The sequence below is a fragment of the Salarias fasciatus genome, chromosome 9 (assembly GCF_902148845.1).
Source record: "Salarias fasciatus chromosome 9, fSalaFa1.1, whole genome shotgun sequence".
Taxonomy (NCBI): domain Eukaryota; kingdom Metazoa; phylum Chordata; class Actinopteri; order Blenniiformes; family Blenniidae; genus Salarias; species Salarias fasciatus.
This window is the reverse complement of record NC_043753.1, coordinates 22,207,091-22,229,472: the sequence shown is the minus strand read 5'-3', so window position 1 is coordinate 22,229,472 and position 22,382 is coordinate 22,207,091. Positions and strand designations below refer to the sequence as shown.

General features: G+C 46.3%; 5 protein-coding genes across 7 annotated transcripts in view; 2 read left to right on the top strand and 3 right to left on the bottom strand.

The window, feature by feature from the left end:
• The window catches only part of LOC115394103 (zinc finger protein 45-like), a 1,173,573-nt gene that overhangs the window by 699,676 nt on the left and 451,515 nt on the right, over positions 1–22,382 (bottom strand). The window lies entirely within an intron of this gene.
• Positions 745–3,922, top strand: slc35d4 (solute carrier family 35 member D4). 2 transcript variants are annotated; one of them, XM_030099379.1, is made up of 15 exons: positions 745–970; positions 1,313–1,359; positions 1,435–1,512; positions 1,588–1,669; positions 1,745–1,822; positions 1,906–1,931; positions 2,019–2,070; positions 2,148–2,196; positions 2,925–2,970; positions 3,049–3,084; positions 3,160–3,194; positions 3,274–3,343; positions 3,438–3,531; positions 3,594–3,658; positions 3,747–3,922. In XM_030099379.1, exons 1-15 carry the CDS (start codon positions 899–901, stop codon positions 3,808–3,810), a joined length of 894 nt encoding a protein of 297 aa, XP_029955239.1. In that variant the 5' UTR covers positions 745–898; the 3' UTR covers positions 3,811–3,922. The 2 variants fall into 2 exon arrangements, with proteins under 2 accessions (XP_029955239.1, XP_029955237.1); XM_030099377.1 differs by having other exon boundaries at positions 1,903–1,931.
• Positions 3,980–8,634, bottom strand: rbbp8 (retinoblastoma binding protein 8). The gene is made up of 18 exons (XM_030099310.1): positions 8,490–8,634; positions 8,366–8,408; positions 8,193–8,288; positions 8,021–8,112; positions 7,496–7,568; positions 7,129–7,304; positions 6,968–7,054; positions 6,566–6,636; positions 6,441–6,490; positions 6,074–6,287; positions 5,753–5,897; positions 5,252–5,322; positions 5,058–5,139; positions 4,845–4,970; positions 4,731–4,764; positions 4,562–4,649; positions 4,343–4,484; positions 3,980–4,265 (listed from the first exon to the last, which is right to left on the bottom strand). The coding sequence occupies exons 1-18, from the start codon at positions 8,572–8,574 to the stop codon at positions 4,168–4,170; spliced, it is 1,773 nt and encodes a 590-aa protein (XP_029955170.1). The 5' UTR covers positions 8,575–8,634; the 3' UTR covers positions 3,980–4,167.
• Positions 10,539–13,742, bottom strand: fam168b (family with sequence similarity 168 member B). 2 transcript variants are annotated; one of them, XM_030099387.1, is made up of 7 exons: positions 13,617–13,742; positions 12,354–12,445; positions 12,166–12,252; positions 11,834–11,976; positions 11,492–11,690; positions 11,291–11,415; positions 10,539–11,212 (listed from the first exon to the last, which is right to left on the bottom strand). In XM_030099387.1, the coding sequence occupies exons 2-6, from the start codon at positions 12,421–12,423 to the stop codon at positions 11,303–11,305; spliced, it is 612 nt and encodes a 203-aa protein (XP_029955247.1). In that variant the 5' UTR covers positions 12,424–12,445; positions 13,617–13,742; the 3' UTR covers positions 10,539–11,212; positions 11,291–11,302. The 2 variants fall into 2 exon arrangements, with proteins under 2 accessions (XP_029955247.1, XP_029955246.1); XM_030099386.1 differs by having other exon boundaries at positions 12,354–12,432.
• Positions 14,972–17,643, top strand: fbxo45 (F-box protein 45). The gene is made up of 3 exons (XM_030099382.1): positions 14,972–15,455; positions 16,138–16,494; positions 16,601–17,643. The coding sequence occupies exons 1-3, from the start codon at positions 15,129–15,131 to the stop codon at positions 16,784–16,786; spliced, it is 870 nt and encodes a 289-aa protein (XP_029955242.1). The 5' UTR covers positions 14,972–15,128; the 3' UTR covers positions 16,787–17,643.

Here is a 22,382-nt window from a genome sequence, read left to right as displayed (position 1 = left end):
AGCGCGAGGACGTCTCACTCTGGCGGCATTTTCAGGAGACCGCGGCGCGAGCGCCAGGCTTCCGCGTTGCCCCGCCCCCTCAAACGTGATTGGTCCGCCATAGACTGCCATCGTTTTTAAATAATTGCGTGAAGAGTCCGCCTTAATTCAATTGTAAAAAGGAAGATAAACTCATCAATTCATCAAGTTACTGATGCAGGAAGATCAGTCATGTCTTTGATTTAACTCGAAGGATGTTTCTTTGATTTTCACCGTAAAAAAAAGAAGAAAAAGAAACATTGTTAATGTAATAATCCATTCTTTCATCTTCTATATTGGTAAAACTATTATAGTTTTTATCTGATTGTGCATCTTTTAAGCTACTTATGAGTGTTGAACAGTTTACTAACTGCATTTGAGAAGTAGCTATTGAAAAGAAAATTATTTAAATTCAGACACAAGACAAGTCACAGTGTTTTAAAATAAAAAAACATTAAAACAAAGAGATTAAGAAAAGATTTAAAGGAACGGAATAAAGTAAAAAGATTTAATAATCTAAATTTAATTAAATTAGTATAATAGTACAAACAGATGGTAGTGACACGATTTAGTTATTGTTGAATTTCAGATATGGATATAGATATAAAATCCATTTATATAAATGTCTATGAAGGAGAGACTTTTGTGAGAATTGTTGTTATTGTTGCTGCATAAGATCCCATGTGAGCGCTCCTCGCGCGGAGACGATCTTCGTCCTGTAACGTCTTGACGTGTCACCTGGAGGAGGACAGAGGAGGACCGAGGAGACAGGGGGGACCAGGAGGGACCAGGAGGGACCAGGAGGACCCGGGACATGTCCCCTCTCTGACGGCGGCGTCCCGGGAGCCATGTCCCCGGAGCGGCCTGTCTGCGGTCCAGCATGCAGTGGAGGAGACACGTCTCCGGGCTCGTCTTCGGCTCCGTCTTCGTCGTGTCGTATTTCACCAACAAGGTGAGGAAGTGAGGAGAGCGCAGACGATCTGAGTCCATCTGCAGTCCTCTGCAGACGGAGGACACACAGCAGCCTCCAAGAGCCGTGAAGAAAGGCGGGAAATCCCAATGAGACCGTGATGAGTGGAGCAGAGCGGCGTTACTGAAGAACATGACGCGTGAAGAAAGCAGGAAACGCTCTGTCCAGTCCCATCAGTTATGGATGGACCACTGACTGCTGTGCTCTGTCAGAATAAAGACTTTTAATGTGCTGATTTACTGGACAGGCTGGGTTTTGATGGATTAATGAGGATCACAGCTGATGGCTCAGTGGCCTGACTCCCCTCTCTTCTTCTTCCTCTAGTTTGTTCTGTCGGTGTTGAACTTCACCTACCCCACCTTGTTTCAAGGGTGAGTGCCTGGAAGTGAATGGTTTATTTGATTCTTAAAGCAGCCAGATGTTGCACAGGTCCTGTGTGTCTCCAGATGGCAGACGCTGATCGGCGCTGTGCTGCTGCTGCTGTCGGGGAAGCTGGGATGGGTGGAGATGCGAGGCATCAGCAGGTACCGCTCTCCAACGCTTCCTGCAGGATGTGTCGCTTCCTTTCCAGATGTGGTTTGATTCCCGCTGGGTTCCAGGTCTGCAGCTGTCTCCTGCCTTCCCGGATCGGTCCTGTTCCTGGGGAATATCTACGCCGGTTCCAGGGCCTTGTCTCACATCGTAAGTCACGTGTCTTCTTACTGCTGTTGAGGAGTTTCTCTGGATTTTAAAGCGTCGTCTCTGATCTCTGTGCAGGACATCCCTTTTTTCTTCACCCTTCAGAACTCCTCTCATGTCGTCAGTTACTTCATCCTCAAGGTTCTGCAGAGAGAGGTGAGTCCCGTCACTCATCTTCCTCACTGGAAGCAAAGCATTCAGACTTCCTCCGGGCTGACTCTGGTCTCTCCGTCCAGCAGAAGACTCGGCGGCTGAAGCTCATCAGGTGTGTGAGAATAAGAACGAGTCCATCATCTTTCGCCGTGCGCTCGATCTGCGTCCTGTAACGTGTTTTCCTCTCCTGCCCACACAGCATCGCCCTCATGCTGCTCTCAGCCGTCAGCCTCCCGTTCCACGACCCCCAGGTGAGAACCCGCCAGCCACTCTCTGACTTGTTTAACCGCCGGTGCGTCAGACTGAGTGAGAACTTGTGGCTTTGCAGTCGGACCGCAGCGGCTACCTGTGGGCCGTCGGCCACCTGCTGTGTGTCGGTGAGTGTCGGACTCTTAGTCCCAGTCCTGCAGGTTTTACACAAACACACCTCGGTCTAATCTGTAGCATCACCTAAACCTGCAGAAAGACTTACTATCAGGAGAAGAACCGTGGCCCGAGTCGTGAGCCTTGAGGAACACCAAAGATTAGTTCACTTCCCTGGTCTGATCTGAAGCCTTGCTCATGGGTTTGGGTCCCTTTTTGCTCACATCAGTTTAATTTAGAACCGAAATGTTAGATTGTTCCTGGTGGGATTTTACTGGCTAAGAACAGTGAACACAGTGATCCCTTCTATGTACTGACTGTGTCAAACTGCTTCTGCAGTGTTTGGATTCTCACACACAAGCAAACCAGCTCCGGAGTAAACTCGTTCAGCTGGTACCCGAGTGAGTTTAGGCTGGAACAAACATGACAGACGTGAACACGCCTTAAAAACAAGTGGTGTGTCTCTGCTCGTCGTGCCTTCTAATCTCCTCAAAGCTCCATATTTCCAGCCCTGGATAATGTCACTTTCCTCCAGAGCCAAGTTGTCACGTTGCACTTGAGCACATTAGAGTGAGACGTGTAAATTAAAGATGGCCTCACACTGTTGCATAGTTTTTGACCCTTTTCGACCTGCCAGCCTCCATCTACGACCCTCATATCTCACTGTATTTCCTCTAGAAATGATATAAACGAACCACTGTCACAGGATGGATCTCACTAATTCACAGCAACTTGTTTTCAGGAGCTTACCGAGTCTTTCAAGTTCACTACAAGTCCTCCAACTTGAGGTAAGATCAGACGCTTTACATTTTCTCCTAAACTACTAGATTTTCCTCTCTGAGGTCTGTTCTGTTGTCCTGTTGCAGTGACCTGGAGCAGCAGTGCATCAACTACCTGTTCAGGTAAGAGTTTGACGTCTATCCAATGTGAGAGGGTTCGAACCGGGAGCTCAGACTGACTGCACCTTTCCACTGCAGCGTGCTGCTGCTGGCCGCCGCCGCTCACCCGACAGGTGGGATCAGTCCGACAGGCGTCCAGCTCCGCCTGTGTGGATGAAGGTAACCGAGTGTTCTGCGTCTCTGGATTGACAGGCGACCTCAGCGGCGCCTTGGCGTTCCCGTCCCTCCGCTCGTACATGTTCCACTGCGGCTGCTGTGCCAGGTGAGAGCAGGGCGGCGTGCCAGCGGTTACCTTTTGAACTCAGACGTCGGAAACAGAGCTGGTCTCACGGGAAGTGGTGTGGTTGCTCCCGCAGCGCCCTGCTGGGGTTCCTGCTGCTGCTCGCCACCGTGAGGCTGAAGAGCGGACTGTCCCTGGAGCACTTCGGGGCGTGGATGTTCCTGTCCAAGGTGAGTACGGCGCTCCGTGTGTGTCGTCCGCGAGGAGGCTGACCGCTGCGACGGTTTCCCAGGTCGCGGCCATGAGCCTGTCGCCGTTCTTCTTCAACATGGACGTCAACGCCGCCTCTCTGGCCTGGTAAGAACTCCCAAGTGTGTGTGTGTGTGTGTGTGTGTGTGTATCCTGGTGTCTGCTGCTTCACACTCGGGTCTGTTTTCTCCATCAGTGTGATCTTCAGCCACGTCGGCGAGGCGCTGCTGCTGTATTCAGAGAGAGGCTCTCACCCGTGACGCCCTCCACACGTTCACGTCTCGCACTCCGTCGAAGCTCCGAGATTCTTTTATAGAAGATTATTTTTCCACTGTTACTGATGGCCTCCTGATTAAATAACTCCTCTTTTCACACGCTGTGTTTTCATTCCACTGTCACGATGGAGTTGTCAGACATGTTGCCCGCAAAACAGTTTCAGTTTTTATTTATACAAAACGTAGTGCCTGAGAGAGGAAAAAAAACAACTAACAAAGGCAGTCGCTGGTGCAAACCCAGTGTGTGTAAAGAATAAGGAAATGAGCCCGAGTCGCCCTGTGGCTGAAGCAGACGGACGTCCTGCAGCTCTGGATCACCCGGCGCGAGGTGGGAGGAGCCTCTCAGCTGGGCTCCTGGCTGCTCTTCGGGGAGAACAAGGCGCAGAACGGCCTCCGTCTCCGCAGGCGCTCGCCGGGCTTCTTCTCCTCCCTGATGTATCCTGGAGACAGGAGGACAGACGTCCCACTGAGCCCTGGTCCAGGGAGAGAAACGGCCGGGTCGGGGTGAAGACCTCACCTCTCTCGATGCACGTCTGCGTGGAAGGAAAGCCGACCTCCCAGAAGTTGTCGGGGGTGCAGGGGGGGATGTAGCGGAAGCGGTGCCTGGAGCAAGCAGCCAGCTTCTGCCGCCTCTGCTCCTCCGGCAGATGGGAGTAATACTGCCAGAAACCGTCATTTACGTCAGGAAGACAGCAGCGTCACCCAGGTTCACCCTCAAGAAGCCAAAGATGCTCACAATTTCACACTCCTTGCAGGTGGTGCCCTTCAGCTTCCTTCGCTCGTCCTTCCTGCGCACGACGGCGATGTGCGGAAACGACGGCGTTCTGGACGACAGGGAGAAGGCGTCAGCTGTTGAGTTACGAGGTTTTACAGATGGAACCGAGTTAAAAGGAGGATTTTCTTACTGAGCTTCGGACTTTCCAGGGCGATCCGCCTCTTCTTTATGAGAGAAGATTAAAACTCAGAATTAATGCAAGATCTGAGATTTAACATCACACAGCTCTACGATCTGAGGGTACCATGCTTCTCTTCCTCTTCATCATCATCATCGCAGGGCTGGCTCTCCCCGATGAAGGACCTGTACTCCCCATCAGTTGTTCTGTCAAACATCATTTCCAGGCTGTCGTTTGCCTTCTGGCCCAGTCCTGGGAGGAGAAGCTCCGGTTGTCAGTCACACGTCAGAAAAACTCCGATATCGCGTCTCCGCAGCTCAGGAAAGATGGTGAGTATACCCTCAGTGGAGAGTCCATTTCCTCGACCCTGAAGCATGCTGTGACTGACCCAGGTGCAGTCTGTGTCGGTCGGCTCCTCCTCCTGTCTCACACACACACACACACACACACACACACACACACACACACACACCGTCAGACACTCTGTCTCACGTTCACGTCGAGCTGTCAAAGATGGCTGCAGGTTCTCGCACCTCGTCTCTTCTCTCACTGTCGTCCACGGACAGAGCGAGCGCCGGGTCAACGCTCCACGTGGGCCTCGTGTCTGCAGAGCCACACACACACACACACACACACACACAGTGACATTTCATTATCTTCTGAAGTATTTTTAGTAAGTCTAAAGTGTTTTAGGTGTATGGGTTTATGGGTTTTCTTTTTGCAGCTGATCACAGTGTAAACATGGATGATTCCTGTCTTAAATACTCCTCCTCCTGCCTCCCTGCACCATCTAGTGGTGAAAAGCCAAACAAGCCAGGGAAGGTTGGAGAACTTGGGAACTTTTGTACGAGTATTCAAACAAAGCTTCATCGTCGTTTGGCTGTAGGTTCAACAGTAGTACAAACGTTTCGGAGTCCTGCAGCGTCTCGGACAGAGTCCTGACTGTCCTCTGCTGGGCCTTTCTGTCTGTCACACTGCAGCTGGAGCACCTGGAGGTGCAGAATGACAGGACGCTCCTCCAGGCAGATTATTACCGAGGCTGGACGCATTGGGATTCTCCTGAAGAGGCCTTCTCATCCCAGCAGCCTCAGACTCCCTGTTAAACGTCCCTTTCGGCTTCTTAAACACAGGACTCCGGCAGGGATTTAGGCTGGCAGTGTTAGATCGTCTCGGTTCCACCTGATGCAAATACATGGAAAAAAAAACTTTTTTTTTTCATTTTAGAAGAACACATTTCACTTTTTTTTAAGCATTTCAGCTCACTACATCACAACTGACTGATATATGCCCTGATTGTACCGTTTCTTCAAGACACACACACACACGAAAGCAGTGTTTGTGGTCTCATGTCTTGCCTCGTCATCCGGCGGCTCCCTCTTGGAACTGCGATTCCTCCCGAACACGCTGCTCTTGCTCATCAGATCCGGCTGCGTGCGTCTATCTTCCTTCTGCGAGTCCGCCGCTTCCTGGATTTGTTCTGCGTTTCTTTCCTGCTTCGTCTGCTTGGCCGTGCGATCACCGGCCTGCAGGCAGCGTGAGGAGACGGCCAGCTCAGCGGTCGAGTCAGGACTGTGGATCAGCGCAGATTTGATGACATTAATTCAGAGTTAGTTTTAAGAAAACCTTTCAAACGATAAACACATATTTTGTCAATATTTTAAATGGGAAAACTAGAAAATTTTAGTATCTGTGACACAGATTAATGTGTGTGATGAAGCTTACTTTAAATGACTGTCATGCTTGTTCTGCTGACTTGTAGTCATCTCCAATTTCTGAGGAAAAAAATTAACCAAAATGATTTTAAACGGTCACATGAGACTTTAATATTCTGCTTCAAACCCGCTTACCACTGGATGTTTGGCAAGAAGATCAAAAGCACATGTTTCTGCAATCGCCTCCTCCTCATCATCGTCCACAGCTTCGAAAACGAAACAGACACATCTTCAGAAACCAAACCGCAAAGTCACGAACATCACAGAAAACAGCAGGAGGAAGTCGTGATTCAATAGCAGAACCATTATCTTTAAATCAGTATGACACTACGGTGCTTTAGAGTTTAACAACCAAAAAAAAGCCTGATTTCTAATAGATCATTGATAGTTTCCTCAGTATTTTTTTCTCTCCTCTGTGGCTGATAAGATTTCAGAAGTATAAGTCAAGTTTCCAGTTCCTCTTGTCTCAGAAACCGGCAAAAGCTTGTTCCTGTTTCATTGTCCTAAAATAAAACAGCGCCGTAGATGAAGTCTTACTTGAGATCAGCGACGCTGCGTCCTCCTCACAGGTGTTCACCACCAGCACTTCAGCCTCTTCGTGTTTCTTCATGCTGCAAACCGGCTCTTGGTGTCAAAAAGGACAACGGCGGTTAGAGAAACACATGTCGGAGGGGAAGGTTCCTTCAGGGAGAACTGACCGTTGAACAGAGACTTGTGAGACCACGGCAGAGGTTTCTCCATGTAGCGAATGTTCTTCTTCTTCTTCTTGTCAGTGTTTTTGTGCTTCCTCAGCTTGCTTCCCGCGGTCAGCGAGCTGGTCAGGACGGGCGAGTCTGGGATGATGCCGTCCTCCTGGTCCGAGGAGCTGCCAGAGCTCAATAAAAAATAAAATAAAAAAATAAACATCTGCAATGCTTATGTGGGAAATTTAAAAAAAAAACCTCTCTGGTTTAATGGGTCAAAACAGCAATTCTAGTGTCAGCTCTGGCTGAAAGACTCAGTATTTGTTATTCTTATAGGGAGAAGCTGCTGAAAAAATATAGTTTATGGACAAGAGAAGCCTACCACTGCATCTTCGTCTTCTGCAGTTCAGTGAACAGTTTTCTGTTTTCATCCTCCAACGCATTTCTTTCACTCTCTGGAAATCAAGCAAGAAACAGGGAACTGAAGTTCAGCCAACGTCTTGATGAAGTGCTCACAACTGATCCCTCAAAAGGATTCAGTTCCGGGCTCGGGGGAGCTCTTACTTTGAAGATTGCATACTTCCTCTATAAAAGTACTAATTATCTCCCACAGTCCCAAAACATGTAGAGAGGGTAGGAGTGTCTCTGATTGGCTGTAGGCGTGAATATGAGTGAATGGATGTCTCTCTGTGGGATGCTTTTGATGCATTTCTCCAAAAATATACCCTTCCTTCACCCACAGTCATCTGAAACCTCCTGGAGGGAAAGATATATGGATGTCATGAAGAACAACTTGTCTTTTTTGACCCATCTCCACGAATAATATAAATGCATTCACACAAATCCTCCTCAGCTCAGCCACATTTTTACGTGACAGTGAAATAAGAACGGAGACAAATTAACTCACCGAGTTTAGAGATGATCTGCAGACTCTGATCCTGACTGTTTCTGTGGTTCTCCTTTAACAAGGCGCACTGTTTGCATTCTCCTGTTCGAAGCCTGAAATCAGTGAAGACCATTTCCTCTCAAGACATGTTCATCACGACGCACCTAAGCTCTGAACCACAAGCCGCTCTGACCTGTCCTCCAGGTGGCTGATGGCCTCCAGCAGGGCTGTGTTCTGCTCCTTCAGCTGACGGTTCCGATTATAAAACACCTCAAGCTTCTGAGCGTCTCTGAACCAAAAACCACAAGAAGAAGAGTCTGTCAACAGCAGGTCAAAAACACAACACAGCCGGTTTAAGATACTCACAGACAGCGGTCTTTTTTCAGCTTGTTCACTTTTGCCTCCAATTCTAGTAAACAAACAAATAAGAATAATAACCAGACTCATATTTAGCGTGTGGTCACTACCGTAAACAAAGTGTTCGGTTTACCTTGGAGAGCGCTCTGGTGACACTCTTTTAGCTGCTTCCACACGTCCTCAAAGAGGAGAGCGGGAGAAACGGAGCCGCTGCTCATGATTCACTCACGACATTTCCAAAAACCAGCCGCTTTACACTCCAAACAGAAAGATTCCTGCACGAGCTGTTCTCCGAGTTCGCCCATTCAAATATTGTAGCTCCCGCGCCGCAGTGCATTACTGGGGAAAAAAAACCCTTCTGCTGTTTTTAATCCGGCAGAGCGGAAGTTTTGTCGCCCCCATGTGGCGGAACCACATAGGTAAAGGTTTTAATTACTTCTTAATTACAAGTGGCGATAAATAACGGGAAATAAGTAACAAATACACGTTATCCTAAAAATAGCAATTTTTGTTACTTCAATTTAAAGAAGTATTTGAACCATTCTTCACTGAAAGTTTGGTATTTTTCAACCATTTTTTTTTTATTTTTTTATTATAATGTCTATTTACTATTTTTTAACTACTTTAGCATTACAGAAAAAAATCTATCTTTGATTTTTTTATATGAATTTCTGGGTTATGAGTGCATAAACTCTAATGTTTTGGAATGACACTGCAATGAAAGCAGATTAAAAATTATCAAGTATTATGAGTAGTTTTGTCTGGTTTTTATTATTATCATTATTATGATTACTATCGAGCTGAACAGAATTTCAGCAGTGTAGAAGCAGTTGTTATTGACTACAGATTTCCAGTATTCAATCCATCCAACTCAAGTTTCAAGGATGCTGCGAATTAACAGGTTTCAGTCCACTGCAGGGATTCAGACAGTCACTGCTGATGGAGCTGAACCAAATTATTCTCCCTCTGGGACAAGAGAGTCAACCAGGACACTGCTAAGTGACCCACAGCAGCCTTTGCACCTCTGATTAATATATATTGTGGTAAATCATTAACAACCAATGAAGTGGAGGTGTATATTAATGAATGCGTGTACACTGATCACAAGTGTGAATGTGTTGAAATGATTTATTACATCCACCAACACAATACGTATATTTTGGCTATGTGGGTATTTAAAAGAGTTCCATAGTTGACGTATCTCTTCCATGATTGTTTCAATCCTTCCCATTTGATAGTTTTCTGTGCTGTGTGCTCATTCTGGGTGCCAACACCTCCAAAAAGGCAAAAGAGGAAGCGCACTGATCGTTCTTGTATTTGTTTTTATTTTTGGTCTTTCATTAGAATACAAAACAGGAACCAAAATCACAAAAATAACATTTACAAAACAGATCATGTAACTGAGGTGACTGAGGCAACATAGAAAAGCATTTCTGAAACAGTGATATTTGTGGGTTAGCCTGGAACCTTGAGGTAAAACAGCGAGCAATGTCAGAAGGTCAGATATCTTTACAAACTGTTTTCAATTAGTGCCTTTATTCAGTAGTGCTATTCACAAATGGAGTTTAACTATATCTTTTGTTTTGTATTTTTTTTCTGAGCATGTCCACAGTTAGCAGTGATTTAATGACGTAGTGCTTCAGACCTAGCTAAGAACAAATTGATTATAGTGACATGTAGGTCGCAGGGTCTAAGCATGTCGTATCGTATGGCACCATTTTCAATGGTTTCTATTTTTATTTCACTTTCACAAACAATGTCACTCCTGCTCACTCACACTCATCTAATGGGTGCAAATGAATCCCTCGAATTTATTCCCCACCAAGAACACTTCTGGCAAAAAAAAAGAAAAAAGCAAAGTGGAACGCTTTGACGTAGGAGCTGCTTTTGACTTCTGGAATAAAATAAACCGACTCTCTCTCTCTCTCTCTCTCTCTCTCTCTCTCTCTCTCTCTCTCTCTAAAATGTGGAACGCAGCAGGAAAATTAAAAACATCCAGAATGTTGGAATGGCCGTCAGTCGGAGGCACAAACTCAAAAAACGCCCCGCTGCTAAAAATACCAAACGGCAAGACAAAATGCAAACGATGCGTCACTGAAAGGTAAAACCCGAACATCGCCGACCCGAAACACAAAGCGGTGGAAATCGCACAGTTCGGCCTGCACTTGATGACGCAGGCGTGTTTTTGCATGAACAGACGTTTCTTGTCTTTTCTACTTTCACATTTAAGACATGGTCACTGGTGAGTCAGCATTGCAGATTATTACTTTTTTCTTCTTCTTCTGTTTTTTTTTTTTCTTTAGTTCCTTTGGATGTGTGCCTTTTGTTGAATTTGCATCTGTCACAGCAGGTAGATTGAGCTAGCATTACTTCATATATCTATATATACACATGCATTCAACGTCATATCTATTCCCCAAATCAAACCGGAAAAAAGAAAAAAAAAAAAAAAAAAAAAGACAAAGGAACGAGTCAAAACTCCCTTTTCACCACTTTAGAGTTTAAGCTATAAAAACCTGCATGGCGGCCCACAAAAGGTTTGCATGGATTCATTGCAGTTTGATGTGAGTTATGCAGCAGGTGGGGGGAGTGCTGGCATCAGGGAGGGGGCGGGGTGGGGCGGGGTGGGGGTGGAACACAGCCTGATTCCATTGGGGAGGGGAGGGGGGTCATGGGGATGGGCCTATTCTTCACCTCCACCCTATCCAAATGGGCCTCTTTCTATGTATTTGGGTTTTTAGATTCACATTATGCTGGAAGAAGAGTAATCGGCGGCGGACGCCGCGAGCGGCAGGTCCCGGCCGAGAGCGAAAAACACTGGAGTAGAGTGTGAATGCATATCTACTATCTTCTGACCTGCGGGGAGGAGAAGCAGACGTCAGTACGAGCCGAACAGCGGCCGGGAACCGCCACCGGTCGGAACGGCGTACTCACAGTCCCCTCGCTTCACCACTGCGGCGGCACGTAGCTGTAGCTGGGCGTGCCCGGAGGCCGATATGTGGGCATCGTGACCGGGTGGGTGGCGACGGGCGCCGGCGACGGAGTCGTCAACAAAGTTCCTGAGCGGGGAAAGACGGACCGGTTGGTCTGTGTTCGGCAGAAAATCGGATCCTGCGGTGAAAAAGACGAACTCACCAGCTGACATGGCCATGGTCGTGCCGGCCACCATGCCCATGGCCACGCCGTTGGGTCGGGGCGGCGGGATGGGCGGGGCGTACATGGCCGCCGGCATCCCGTTGGGCTGGACCACGGTCGTGTGATGGATGACGTGAGGCGGAGCCGCGTACAGAGGCTGTGTGTAGTACGGGCCTTGCTGCTGTGACGGTATTAACGCCTGCATCCAACACAAACCAAACACTTGATCCTCCAAAGTAAAAGCACCGATTAAAGTCCCGTTCCTCTGAAACTGAAGCTCATCCAAATCAGTTTTTAGTTTTCAGTTTCAGTGACACGCCCAGACGACAGCAGCAGACCCACCTGTGCGTAGGGGTTCTGTTGGGCGTAGGTGCTCCTGACGGGGTAAACCGCCGCAGGGTAGGGGTTTGGGGAGGAGGAATACGGCGGGACCGTCCCCGTGTTGGGAGAGCAGGACATTTTGAAAGGGGTCCCCGGAGCGTAGCCTGAAGAAACAAGACGGCGCCTCATTAGCGCTGCTCGCTTTGAAACTAAACTCATTCAGTCCATTATTTCTACGTGACAATATGACTAAAAATATAAAGATTTCAATGGATCGGATTCTCAGTGTGTGTTTTATTCACAATCATGAATCATAGTCATCCTTAATGGTCCAGAAGGTTCCAGTTTCTCACCGCTGGGGAAGGCTGGATTCGCTCCCGCGTAGACATTCGGAGTGTACGCTGGAGCAGCAGTGGCATAGCCAACAGGAAATCCAGCTGCTGTAACCACAACAGACAAAAACAAAACCCCATCACCACTCTTCAGATTTCATTTGGGCCATTTTCCAGTGTCGGGCCTTCATCCTGCTGTGTGGGATTACCTGGGTAGCCTATACCCTTGGTGTTGGTGAAGGGGACCCCTGTTGGTGCAGGGCTGTATACTGGATTCATTGTGATCGACTGCTCACAGAAAATACAAAAGCAAAACACAGCTGGGTCAGACATTTAATATATTATTTCAAATAAAATGCATGAATGAGCCTTACACTAGTACATTTTTAGAGATGCATTTGGTAAAGTCCATCACTTTGCATTCTTACTTCAGTGATTAAATAATTACCTTTTAGTTTGGATCATATATTTATAATAAATGTGATATAACATCTGGTTTGTCAACATTCAGCTTCACAGTTTATGACAGAGATGTGCACAAAAACACCCTTTACTACTAAAAAGCGCTAAATATTGATCTATTAAATCCAATTTGAACAGTCTTACATGTTTTATAACTTGACTCCTTCACTACATGAAGTTCATCAGAGAACCGCTGTGGCTCAGGTGACCTCTGTGCTGCCCCCTATCGGCCGCTGCTGCACCATTACATCACTTTACAGAGAAACCCACACAAGTACAGTGAATTTATATCTCTACACCGTCAAACCTTGATCTGAAGTGCAAAATGCAGTGAATAACACGCCTGGCGGGAAATGACACAGGATAGATTCTAGATCATTCCAGAATCTGATTTTTAATGTGATTATTTCACGAATGCAAAGCAGTTTAAATTTAGAGTTACTTTCAGGATGATGTTGCAGATAGTTTTTTTGGAATGACATCGACCACAGATGGGAAAAGCACAAAAATAACAGCTCAGAATACCAGAAGGTTCTCTTGTAAAAATGCAAGAGTCAATAATGTTCAGTTTGATTGTTTTCGGTGCATTTTGATGATCGGAAGGTGTATTTAGCCTTAAAAGGTGGCGGACGTTCGAGAGGAAAAAACAACAACAAAAAAAGATGGCAACCTTGAAGTAGAAGAATTTAGAAAGGTGACGGCGGCGGGGGCTTTGTTATCGCTAGCTGTTAGCCCCCCCGGCTCCGGAGCGGCGCTGTCTGCTGGGGGAGAGGAGCCCGTCCGCCGCCGCAGGTCGGCTCCGGCGGGCGAGACGAGCCGCTAATCACCTGTCTGACCGCTCCTGGAGCTCCGTCCCCGGACGGCGAGCAGCCGGGGAGGGGGGGGGGCAGCCTGTCAACAGGCCGCAGAGCTCCGGAGGCAGCGGGCGGCCGGCCGGACAGCCGTCCTTCCCAGCGCCGCAGACCGCACCGCACGCCGCTCCGTGTCGGCGGTGACCCGCAGCGGCTTACCGTGAACACCTCCGGCCGTCCCTTCGTCCCTGTCTGCGGTGTCCTGGAGAGAAGTGAGATGGAGCTAGCTGGTGTTTTGCTCCCAGATGCTTTGATGAACTCTTTTCAGCACCTCGCGTCACTTCCGGGTGGAGTCACGTGGTACAGCGAATTCATTCTTTTATTTAGTTATTTATTTTTTGTCCTCATGAAGACATCCAGACGAAAAAAGGCTAAACCAGGAATAATTTCATTCATTCAAAAAAATATTTTTTATCATTGATTTTATTCTAACATGCAGCAAAACATAAACTCTCAAAACCACCAACGTAAAAACAGCAGCGGACTACTCTATTTCAAACCTGCCAATCAAACATAAACAGAAGAATTCCAGTCAAGTTGATTAGCACAAGAAATAAGTTTATAGCAGTCTACTGTAATATTTCTGAACAAAAACTAAGAGACCAAGTGGTGAAGAAAACAACGGTGATTTTGAAAATATTCTTAAAGTAATAAATATGTTTTTTTTGTATTAATTTTTTTCCGTGAACAGACGGCCTCTACTGTGGTGGTTGATGAATGACACATTCTTGACTTCTGTGATGGAGAGCACGCTGCAGAAACAGAATACTTTTGCATTATGATTTTAAGATGATGGGAGAAAACGCACAGAGCCTATGTATGTATGACAAGTAAGGAATCAGAGGTTTATCTAGCCCTGTCTCCTTACATTTACCTTTCAAGACAAAAGTAAAAACAATGGATTTCCGACCAATTATATGATTATTTTTATATCAGTATATCCTAAATACAATATAATTTATTGACTGTCTGAGCACTGTTTTATGTATAAATTGAAAAACTACCAAAAAAGCTTCAAAGCACCTTAAAATGCACCTTTTTTGTCTTTTTTTCAGGTACAATATTAGTGTCTGGAAAAATAAGATGTAATATCTGAAGCAGTGCATGTGTTACTGATATATAAAATAAACAACATAAGCCCCGATATTGACTTCTATGAGACACGGCAGGGATTATGTAGTTACTTGTTTATTAAAGTTGAATGGTGTATCGTTTGCCACAGTTTAATTAAAAAGAAAAGACTTCAGCATCAGTGTAATCCTGCTACTGTAGCAAAGCTTTGAGCTGGTTATTGTCCGCTCCGTGGTCCTGGCAGGTCATTAAAAATATTTAACCTGAACAGATAGTCCTCTTTATCTGACAGCGTGTCAACATTAGAATTGTTGGAGTTTCGCTAAAACCCGTTGTTCCTGATATTTCCTCTGGATGGATGTGTCCGCTGCCTGGACGGTGATGTAAGGTGTGTGTCGCTCTTCCAGGACCTTGACGCATCGCTTCCATGCAGCCATTGAAGCCGCAGAGCAGGCTCCATACTGTCGTCTCCGCAGCGCCCTGGACGCGGCTCTCCCCCTGAAATGACTCCGCGTCGGTCGCGTTAGGAGTCGCCCCACTCGGTTCGCCTACAGCTTCTTTTATTCGGCCGCTGTCGTCGGTGGAAAGCGGTGGGCTACGATGTCTGGAGCGGCCGGTGGGGGAGGAGGCTCCTCCTGCCTGGGTGCAGCCGCGGCAGCCGGGTGCAGCTCCGCCGGCTCCCCCTACGCCGCCGCGGCCGGAGGAGGCGCGGGGGTGGCCGGGAGGCTGCCGGCCCGCGTCCTGGAGCACATCTTCTCCTACCTGGAGCTGTTCGACCTGATGCGCTGCTCGCTGGTGTGCTGGCACTGGAACAATATCCTGGCGGATGAAAACAGCGAGGTGTGGCGCAGCCTCTCCAGCCGCTCTCTGAGCGATGAAGCCCTGCGGTCGGACATCCTGTGTAACCTGCCCACCTACAAGGGGAAAGTAGGTTTCCTAACGCCGCTCTGCTGTTTAGCCCCACTAACCTGACTGCTGGGCCACAAACTGGCTCCAATTAACAGAATGTAAACAAATGGACAGACAGAGAGGTGTTAAAATCATGTGACAGGCCCCTGGTTCTCTCCGCATAAACTCCCATCAGGACAGTCAGGAGCTCAGCAACACATACTGATGCATGCAACACTTGATATTAATGCTTTTGGCGAACAATATTTACCCCTGAAGTCTTTGGGCTCACAGTAAACAGAAAGAAAAACAATGCAGCAGGTTTTATCTGTGAGAATAATCTTAGCAAGTAGTGTTTTCAGCTCGATCTCAAGCCATTAACATTACATCTTATTCATTCCTGATGTTTGAGCAGCTTGTCGTCTGACTTTGACATGACATCAGTAAAACACATACCACATATAGCTGTAGTAGGGAACTCTTTCACTCTGTATTCTGTTATATTTAGTCTTTCTGGCCACAGTGTGGTGATGATTTGTTGTTTTTGTTCCATGTGTTTTATCATGTGGTCTATTCCTTGAAAAGGAGATGATGCATATAAACTCTGGACACCTGGAGATCCTCAGACTTACCTCTGAAAATCAGTGATTCAGTTCAAAATCAGATGATAGAGTTCCGTGCCTGATTCCTGTGTGTGAATCCTTTCGTCCTCCTCTTCCAGCTCAAGGCCTTCCAGCACGCTCTCAGCTCTCACGACTGCTCCCGCAACGTTTACGTGAAGAAGAACGGCTTCACGCTGCACCGCAACCCCATCGCCCAGAGCACGGACGGCGCGCGCGGCAAAATCGGCTTTTCGGAAGGGCGGCACGCCTGGGAGATCTGGTGGGAGGGCCCGCTCGGCACCGTGGCCGTGATCGGCATCGCCACCAAGCGGGCGGCCATGCAGTGCCAGGGCTACGTGGCCCTGCTGGGCAGCGACGACCAGAGCTGGGGCTGGAACCTGGTCGACAACAACCTGCTGCACAACGGGGAGGTCAACGGAAACTTCCCACAGTGCAACAACGCGCCCAAATATCAGGTACCAGTGCACGGCAGCTGTTGACAAATGACTGATCAGTCCTCTTATTGGCTCGTTTTTTTAAATCTGTGTTGTTCTGAACTGAAGTTGCTGATCCTGTCTGCAGATCGGGGAGAGAATACGAGTGATTCTAGACATGGATGACAAGACTTTAGCCTTCGAGAGGGGCTTTGAGTTTCTGGGAGTAGCTTTCCGCGGCCTGCCCAAAGCCTGCCTGTTCCCCGCTGTCTCGGCGGTGTACGGCAACACTGAAGTCACCATGGTGTACCTGGGGAAACCTCTGGACGGCTGAAGGCGGAGATTCCTCCTCCACCGTCGAAACTCGCAAACCCCCGGACCTTTTCACGACAAAGGACGACTGACTTCTCCCCGCCTTGGAAGCTTCGGCGGGGAAAGTGATCATGCCTCTTCCAAACCGAAAAAAAAGAAACTTTGACACACACACACACACAGAGAACTGTGTGTTTTACTACACCTCAACACGAGCCATCAGTCGGTTCTTGGACTTGACAAACCGCAGGGTGAAGGATTGTAGATTATGGATCCTGCTAAACATATTTCTGTATCAACGTGGACATTTCCACTTTTACAGTTTAGCTGCTGGACTGTTTTATTCACAGGAGACATAATATAATCTTCATGCAACTCAAACTAACAGTGCTGGACATTCCCACCAGAGGCCATGTCTGCTTGAATGAGGCCAAAACTACTCTAAGCTGTGGCAAATACTTTAAATGAGTTTACAGCCAAAGGAAAGGTTGTGATCGATTTGTTGTATGAGTGAATGTAAAGCGCCCATACAGGATAACTATAACCATGGACTAGATTATAATGATTTTACTGAGAATCAGTGTGATCTAATGTCATAAGTTGATGTAAGAGGATATAAAAGACATGCAAGCCATGCATGTGCATGGATTAGCAGTGTACGCGCTGAAACACGTCCCCTTTATAAATACTCCTCCAGTAACGGTGAAAAAGTGTCCCTGTGACCTGATGATACGTGTCCTTTTTAATGTGCTACTGTAGTATTATACATTATTTATTTCATGGTTTTATCGATGGTACTATATTGGTTAACGAGGCCTGAAAATAAAGCCTACATGGTGCCACTCTTACAGTAAATGTAGCTCGGTGCGTGTTTTTTGTGTGCTCCTGCTGCAGTTCTGATTTATAATCAGGCTTTTCCAGACAGCAGCTGCTTCATTACTGCTCAGGTTTACTGATGTTAACAGAGATTCGCCAGATCTGCCCTTTATTTAAACGACCTGCGTGAGAGAACCTCATCTTATTTCAGCACAGCGCTTTGCGAGCTGCAGGCGGTCAAGGGGTGAAGCTCAGGGGCTCACACCTGTGGGATTTGAACCAGCAAACCTCAGACCCGCTCCTCCGACCTCTGGGCCGCTACTCGACGTGCGATTGACTGCCTTTTCACGCGCGGCGCCACGTGACGAGAGAGGAACCCTGAGGTCTGAGCCAATCGGCAGATTCAAACCCACAACCTTCCTGCTGTTAGGCGACGGTTTTAAACACCGCTGTGCTAATCACTTCAGTGACGACGTCACTCTGAACCACAACGTGCTGCTTATATCACTGCTAAGCTAAAATCAGCGATCGTAGGGCCTAAAAACTCTCAACACGTCATGATGATGTATTCAGTTATGCTTTGTATTGCTCCCCTTTATGAGACGCAATTTAGCTCTCAGCCACCGGCGAAAATAGTTCTCTTTGAAAAATACAGGACGGGATGAGAATGAGTCATGACTCAGGAGCAGAGCGCAGCGCACACCAGCGCTCATTTACTGCTAATCCAGAGAGAAAGCAGTCAGGAGGAGAGAGCCGCTGCTCCGATAAATGATTGATTGGATGTGTGCTGAGAGCCCGCCTGCCTCGCTCCGGCCTGTCCGTCCTTGGCCGGTATGAGTGTCTGATAACTCATTCTGGTTACAGCTCCGTCCCTGAGAGTCTGTCTGCCGAGCTCTGTCCCCGTCACTCCCTCCACCTGCCGAACTTTCAACCACGCCGCCATCTTTTCTACTCCGTTTGTATCAGATCTAAAATAATGTTTGTTTTCCCAAAAATATTAGTCTAAACTCCGTCATTTTGGAAGAAAAAATACTGATTATGCATCAAGAGACTGTCGGTCATTAGTGTAGAGCACCTTCAGTACCCCCTAAATGTTTATCCTGTGTCAGTTTTTCATCATATAGAAATAAATACATTATGTTAACATTTTTTCTTTCTTTAAGAAAAATTAAAAGAAAAATAGTGCATACAAATGAGGAAATATCCTTAATTTATAACATTTAGTTGGATTTCAATTGAGGCTGGACTGGCTCATGTTTACACACAAAAATACTGAAAAATCCAGAAACTTCAGTGTGTTCGTGGACTTTGAGATGTGGCTGAGCTGCCAGGTTAAGACAATATAAAGAGAAATGCAACTGAAGAATAAATCCAGAATTTAAGAGTTGATGTGTCAGTATGATTGAGAGAAACTAATTTAAGTTTTTACCTTCAGTGGTCCAGGCCAATGGAATACTTAAAAAAAATCCTTTTTATTATAATTTCTAGAACCGGGGTCTGCAACCTGCGGTTCTTCAGTCCCTCTGCAGTGGCTCCATGAAGCTTTCACAATATGAAACGGTGAATGAACATTGAACTTATTTTTATTATAGTTACACACCACAGTACTATTCAAAATGATGAGTCACTGTTGGTTCAAAAAGGGATTTAAAAAAGGTACAAGTGAAATTGGGAAAAATAGCTAAAACCAGAAGACAGGGGTAAAAAAGTGAGAGAACGTCTTAAAAAAACATGAATGTCTAGAATTTCTAAAAGAAGAACATAAATATGGTTGGAAAAAAAGCACGCAAAACTGCTTAAAAGGAGGTAAAAAGGTTAAAGCAGCTAAAATTTTAAATTCACCAACAAAAAAATACTTGAAAATAGGAGCAAAACTGTTAAAATCAAGTACAAAACATAGATTAAATTTAATAAAATGTTCACTGCACTGAACCCCAACTTTATAAATGCAAAGATATATTTTTTGTTTGTGCATCAAAACTAAATATGAAACTTCATGAGCTGCATTCGCCTCATTTTAAAGGTTAAATGTGCTTTAAGGCTCCAGACCAGCCTGACTTGGCTGAAAGTCACAAAAATGACTCTTTTGGTCATAATTCCCAAGCCATTAAAAAAACAACAAAACAACAACCAAGAACTCTGACCGAACACTGGACTGGCCTGAAGTAGAAAGATTTTATTAAAACCCAACACATCCTCTTTCCACAAGAGGGCAGCTGTCGTCTTCTGCACACCAAGCAAACAGCCTCACATCCTCACCGTCTCTATCTGAGTTAATCAATATCATGACACAGGAACTACATGTCAGCCGCTCCCATTCTCCACATTTATCAGACAGAGAAAAGTTATAAGAGAGAAAATAAACACACCCTGCACTGTGACTGTATCGAAGTGGATCTGATCGGTCACATACTGATCCAGCGCTTCACCTCGCTGCCAGCCAGAGCCGGACCCGAGTCAGAAGTGAGAGCTGGAGATGTCCTGTGTGAAAACAGGAAGGAATCCATCACCCATGAACTCTTTAAGTGCAGCACCATCACTTCCTGATTCCTAATTCCTTATTCCTGCCCCGAAGAGTGAACACAAAAAACTGCAGTTTACAATAAAACCAGAACGAGCTCACAGCAGCTGAAGAAGAGGAAATACAGAGGGGAAGTTGCAATGATGGAAACTTTTAATCAGGTCAATTTAAAGCTGAGTAGATTAATATAGTAAGTATCCAGCAATATTCACTGCAGCCTGCAGTGTTTAAATGGCTGTGCTCTTTTCACAGTTCAAAGAAGATTTGAACTTCCAAAACATCTTTCCTGTGGGTTTAAATACAATAATTACACATTAAATAGATTAATTACAGTACATCAGAACAGTACAGCTGAATATTGGTTCATGATGTGTTTGCAGACTGTTGCACGACTCTACATGATCGGTAAAAGTTAAATGTCTGAATATTTACCAGCCCAGTAAAGAATAAATGAAGACATGCAACAATAACATACAGGTACGTGCATGTTTCTGGACTGTGGGAGGAAGCTGGAGGGTAAACCCACGCACACACAGGGAGAACATGCAAACCCCACACAGAAAGACCCCAGGCCCTGGCCAGAATGCTGAAGTACTTAGTACCTCTTCAAAAGGTAAAGGATGCATTCCATGTTCATAAGATGTGTGATTAGAAATGCTCATGAGATAAAATACTCCCCCTCAAGAAAAAAAAAAACTTTAAGAAAAAAGAAAAACACACAGGAAAATGGGCTGCTCTCTGAAAAACAACCCAAAATGGTGCATAACCTTGAAAACCCAGAAACTGGGTTAAAATAAGAGGCCTATAACCCACCAAATGGTTTACTCTTTATAAAAATAACTGCTCTGTTCCCAGTTGAGATCAAACTGTTGAATGTGGCAAAATAATTACCTTCACAGCACTAGACATTAATAACTGTATTACATTTAGATTTTTTTTAGAGGCTGAGTTTCCAACCAGGAGGGAGGAGGACTGTATTTTTCAATATGGATACTTTATATAAGAGTTACACAAGCTGATGTCCATCTGAAAACATCAAATTTAAGACAAACCACTATCAAACTGGCAAGACTGGGGTTTTAGGTTACTCCTTTGAGAACGTACAAGAGATCATTTGATCTCCCCGCCTCAGAATGTGGCGGCTAATCAGTTCCTGATTTTAAATGTGCAATTCATGGCCTACTGTTGGCCCTTCTTTTCATTCCTAAATGCAGCCGATACCTTCCAGCTTGTTGGTTCATGCATACCTATTACCATGAGGGGGAGGCTTGAAAGGAGCCAGGAACTACTTGCACTTGAAGGACAAGCGAGGGGTCTTTTGTCCCTTCCCATGTATCAGACAGCAGCGGAGTCATTTGACCCAGAAGGTGATAAGCAAGCTTTTGCTCTGTGAAAAGGCATGTGAATGGAGAATGTAAATGTATTTGACGACCACGGCTCAGGCGTGCCAGGATACCCTTCTCTCCTGTCATGTAAATGAGGCAATCACAGCTGCACAATACAGAACAACATCAAGGAGCATCAGCGAGGTGAGCCAGGAACTACTGAGGGCTTTCCTTCTGATTATGGCAGAGAAAATTCTTTCAAAACACATGCTGGACATTGCAGCACTGAATGCTCACATCCTGTACCAGGCATGCACTGGTGTGAAGGAGAGATGGGTCGACGGCCAGTGCAGACCAACTTTGTGTGTTTTCTATATTTCATAGCTGTGCTTGTGACGTGTTTCAAAGGTGATAACTCTTGTTTGAATTCTGTGTGCATCACCAATAAATCACAGGAAGAATTGAAAAAGAGACTTTGTCCACCTCTTACTTCAGTTTCACATTTGATACTGATTCAGTGTTATATTTCTTATAGGCAGCACATACAGCGCCCTGCGAAAGTATTCACCCACCCATCAATTTTTTGACCTTGTGTTAAACCGGACCTATTATGCTATTTTTCAGCCACGTCATATACGTCACAGAAGCCCAAAAACATAGTATATAAGTAAGTCGAGCGATGCCGAACGATGCCGAGCAGTGCGCTGCTCACACGGGCCGTCAGAGCGGTGCAGAGCGGTGCTCACACGGAGCGTCGGGGCGCCCCTTGTACGGCCACTGTGCCCCTCACCATACGTGGCGCCCTAGGCGGCCACCTAGGTCACCTATGCCCAGAGCCGGCCCTGGCAGCCGGACCGCATCCAGTGTGCATGAGGGGTAAGAGTTGACCCATGGACAGTTTCCTCCACCCGAGCTGTGGATCTCTACAGTTCATCCTGGATCTCTGGGCTTCTTCC

Coding starts and splice junctions, on each gene's coding strand:
- rbbp8 (XM_030099310.1), bottom strand. CDS start 8,574: ATGAGCAGCGGCTCCGTTTCTCCCGCTCTCCTCTTTGAGGACGTGTGG. Junction 7,305..7,495: donor CAGAAGACGAAGATGCAGTG/GTAGGCTTCTCT, acceptor TTTTTTATTGAG/CTCTGGCAGCTCCTCGGACC. Junction 6,288..6,440: donor AAGCATGACAGTCATTTAAA/GTAAGCTTCATC, acceptor GCTGATCCACAG/TCCTGACTCGACCGCTGAGC.
- fbxo45 (XM_030099382.1), top strand. CDS start 15,129: ATGTCTGGAGCGGCCGGTGGGGGAGGAGGCTCCTCCTGCCTGGGTGCA. Junction 15,456..16,137: donor TGCCCACCTACAAGGGGAAA/GTAGGTTTCCTA, acceptor CTCCTCTTCCAG/CTCAAGGCCTTCCAGCACGC. Junction 16,495..16,600: donor ACAACGCGCCCAAATATCAG/GTACCAGTGCAC, acceptor TCCTGTCTGCAG/ATCGGGGAGAGAATACGAGT.
- slc35d4 (XM_030099377.1), top strand. CDS start 899: ATGCAGTGGAGGAGACACGTCTCCGGGCTCGTCTTCGGCTCCGTCTTC. Junction 1,360..1,434: donor TACCCCACCTTGTTTCAAGG/GTGAGTGCCTGG, acceptor GTGTGTCTCCAG/ATGGCAGACGCTGATCGGCG. Junction 2,971..3,048: donor TACAAGTCCTCCAACTTGAG/GTAAGATCAGAC, acceptor GTCCTGTTGCAG/TGACCTGGAGCAGCAGTGCA.
- fam168b (XM_030099387.1), bottom strand. CDS start 12,423: ATGAATCCAGTATACAGCCCTGCACCAACAGGGGTCCCCTTCACCAAC. Junction 11,977..12,165: donor GAATCCAGCCTTCCCCAGCG/GTGAGAAACTGG, acceptor TTGTTTCTTCAG/GCTACGCTCCGGGGACCCCT. Junction 11,416..11,491: donor GACCATGGCCATGTCAGCTG/GTGAGTTCGTCT, acceptor TTCCCCGCTCAG/GAACTTTGTTGACGACTCCG.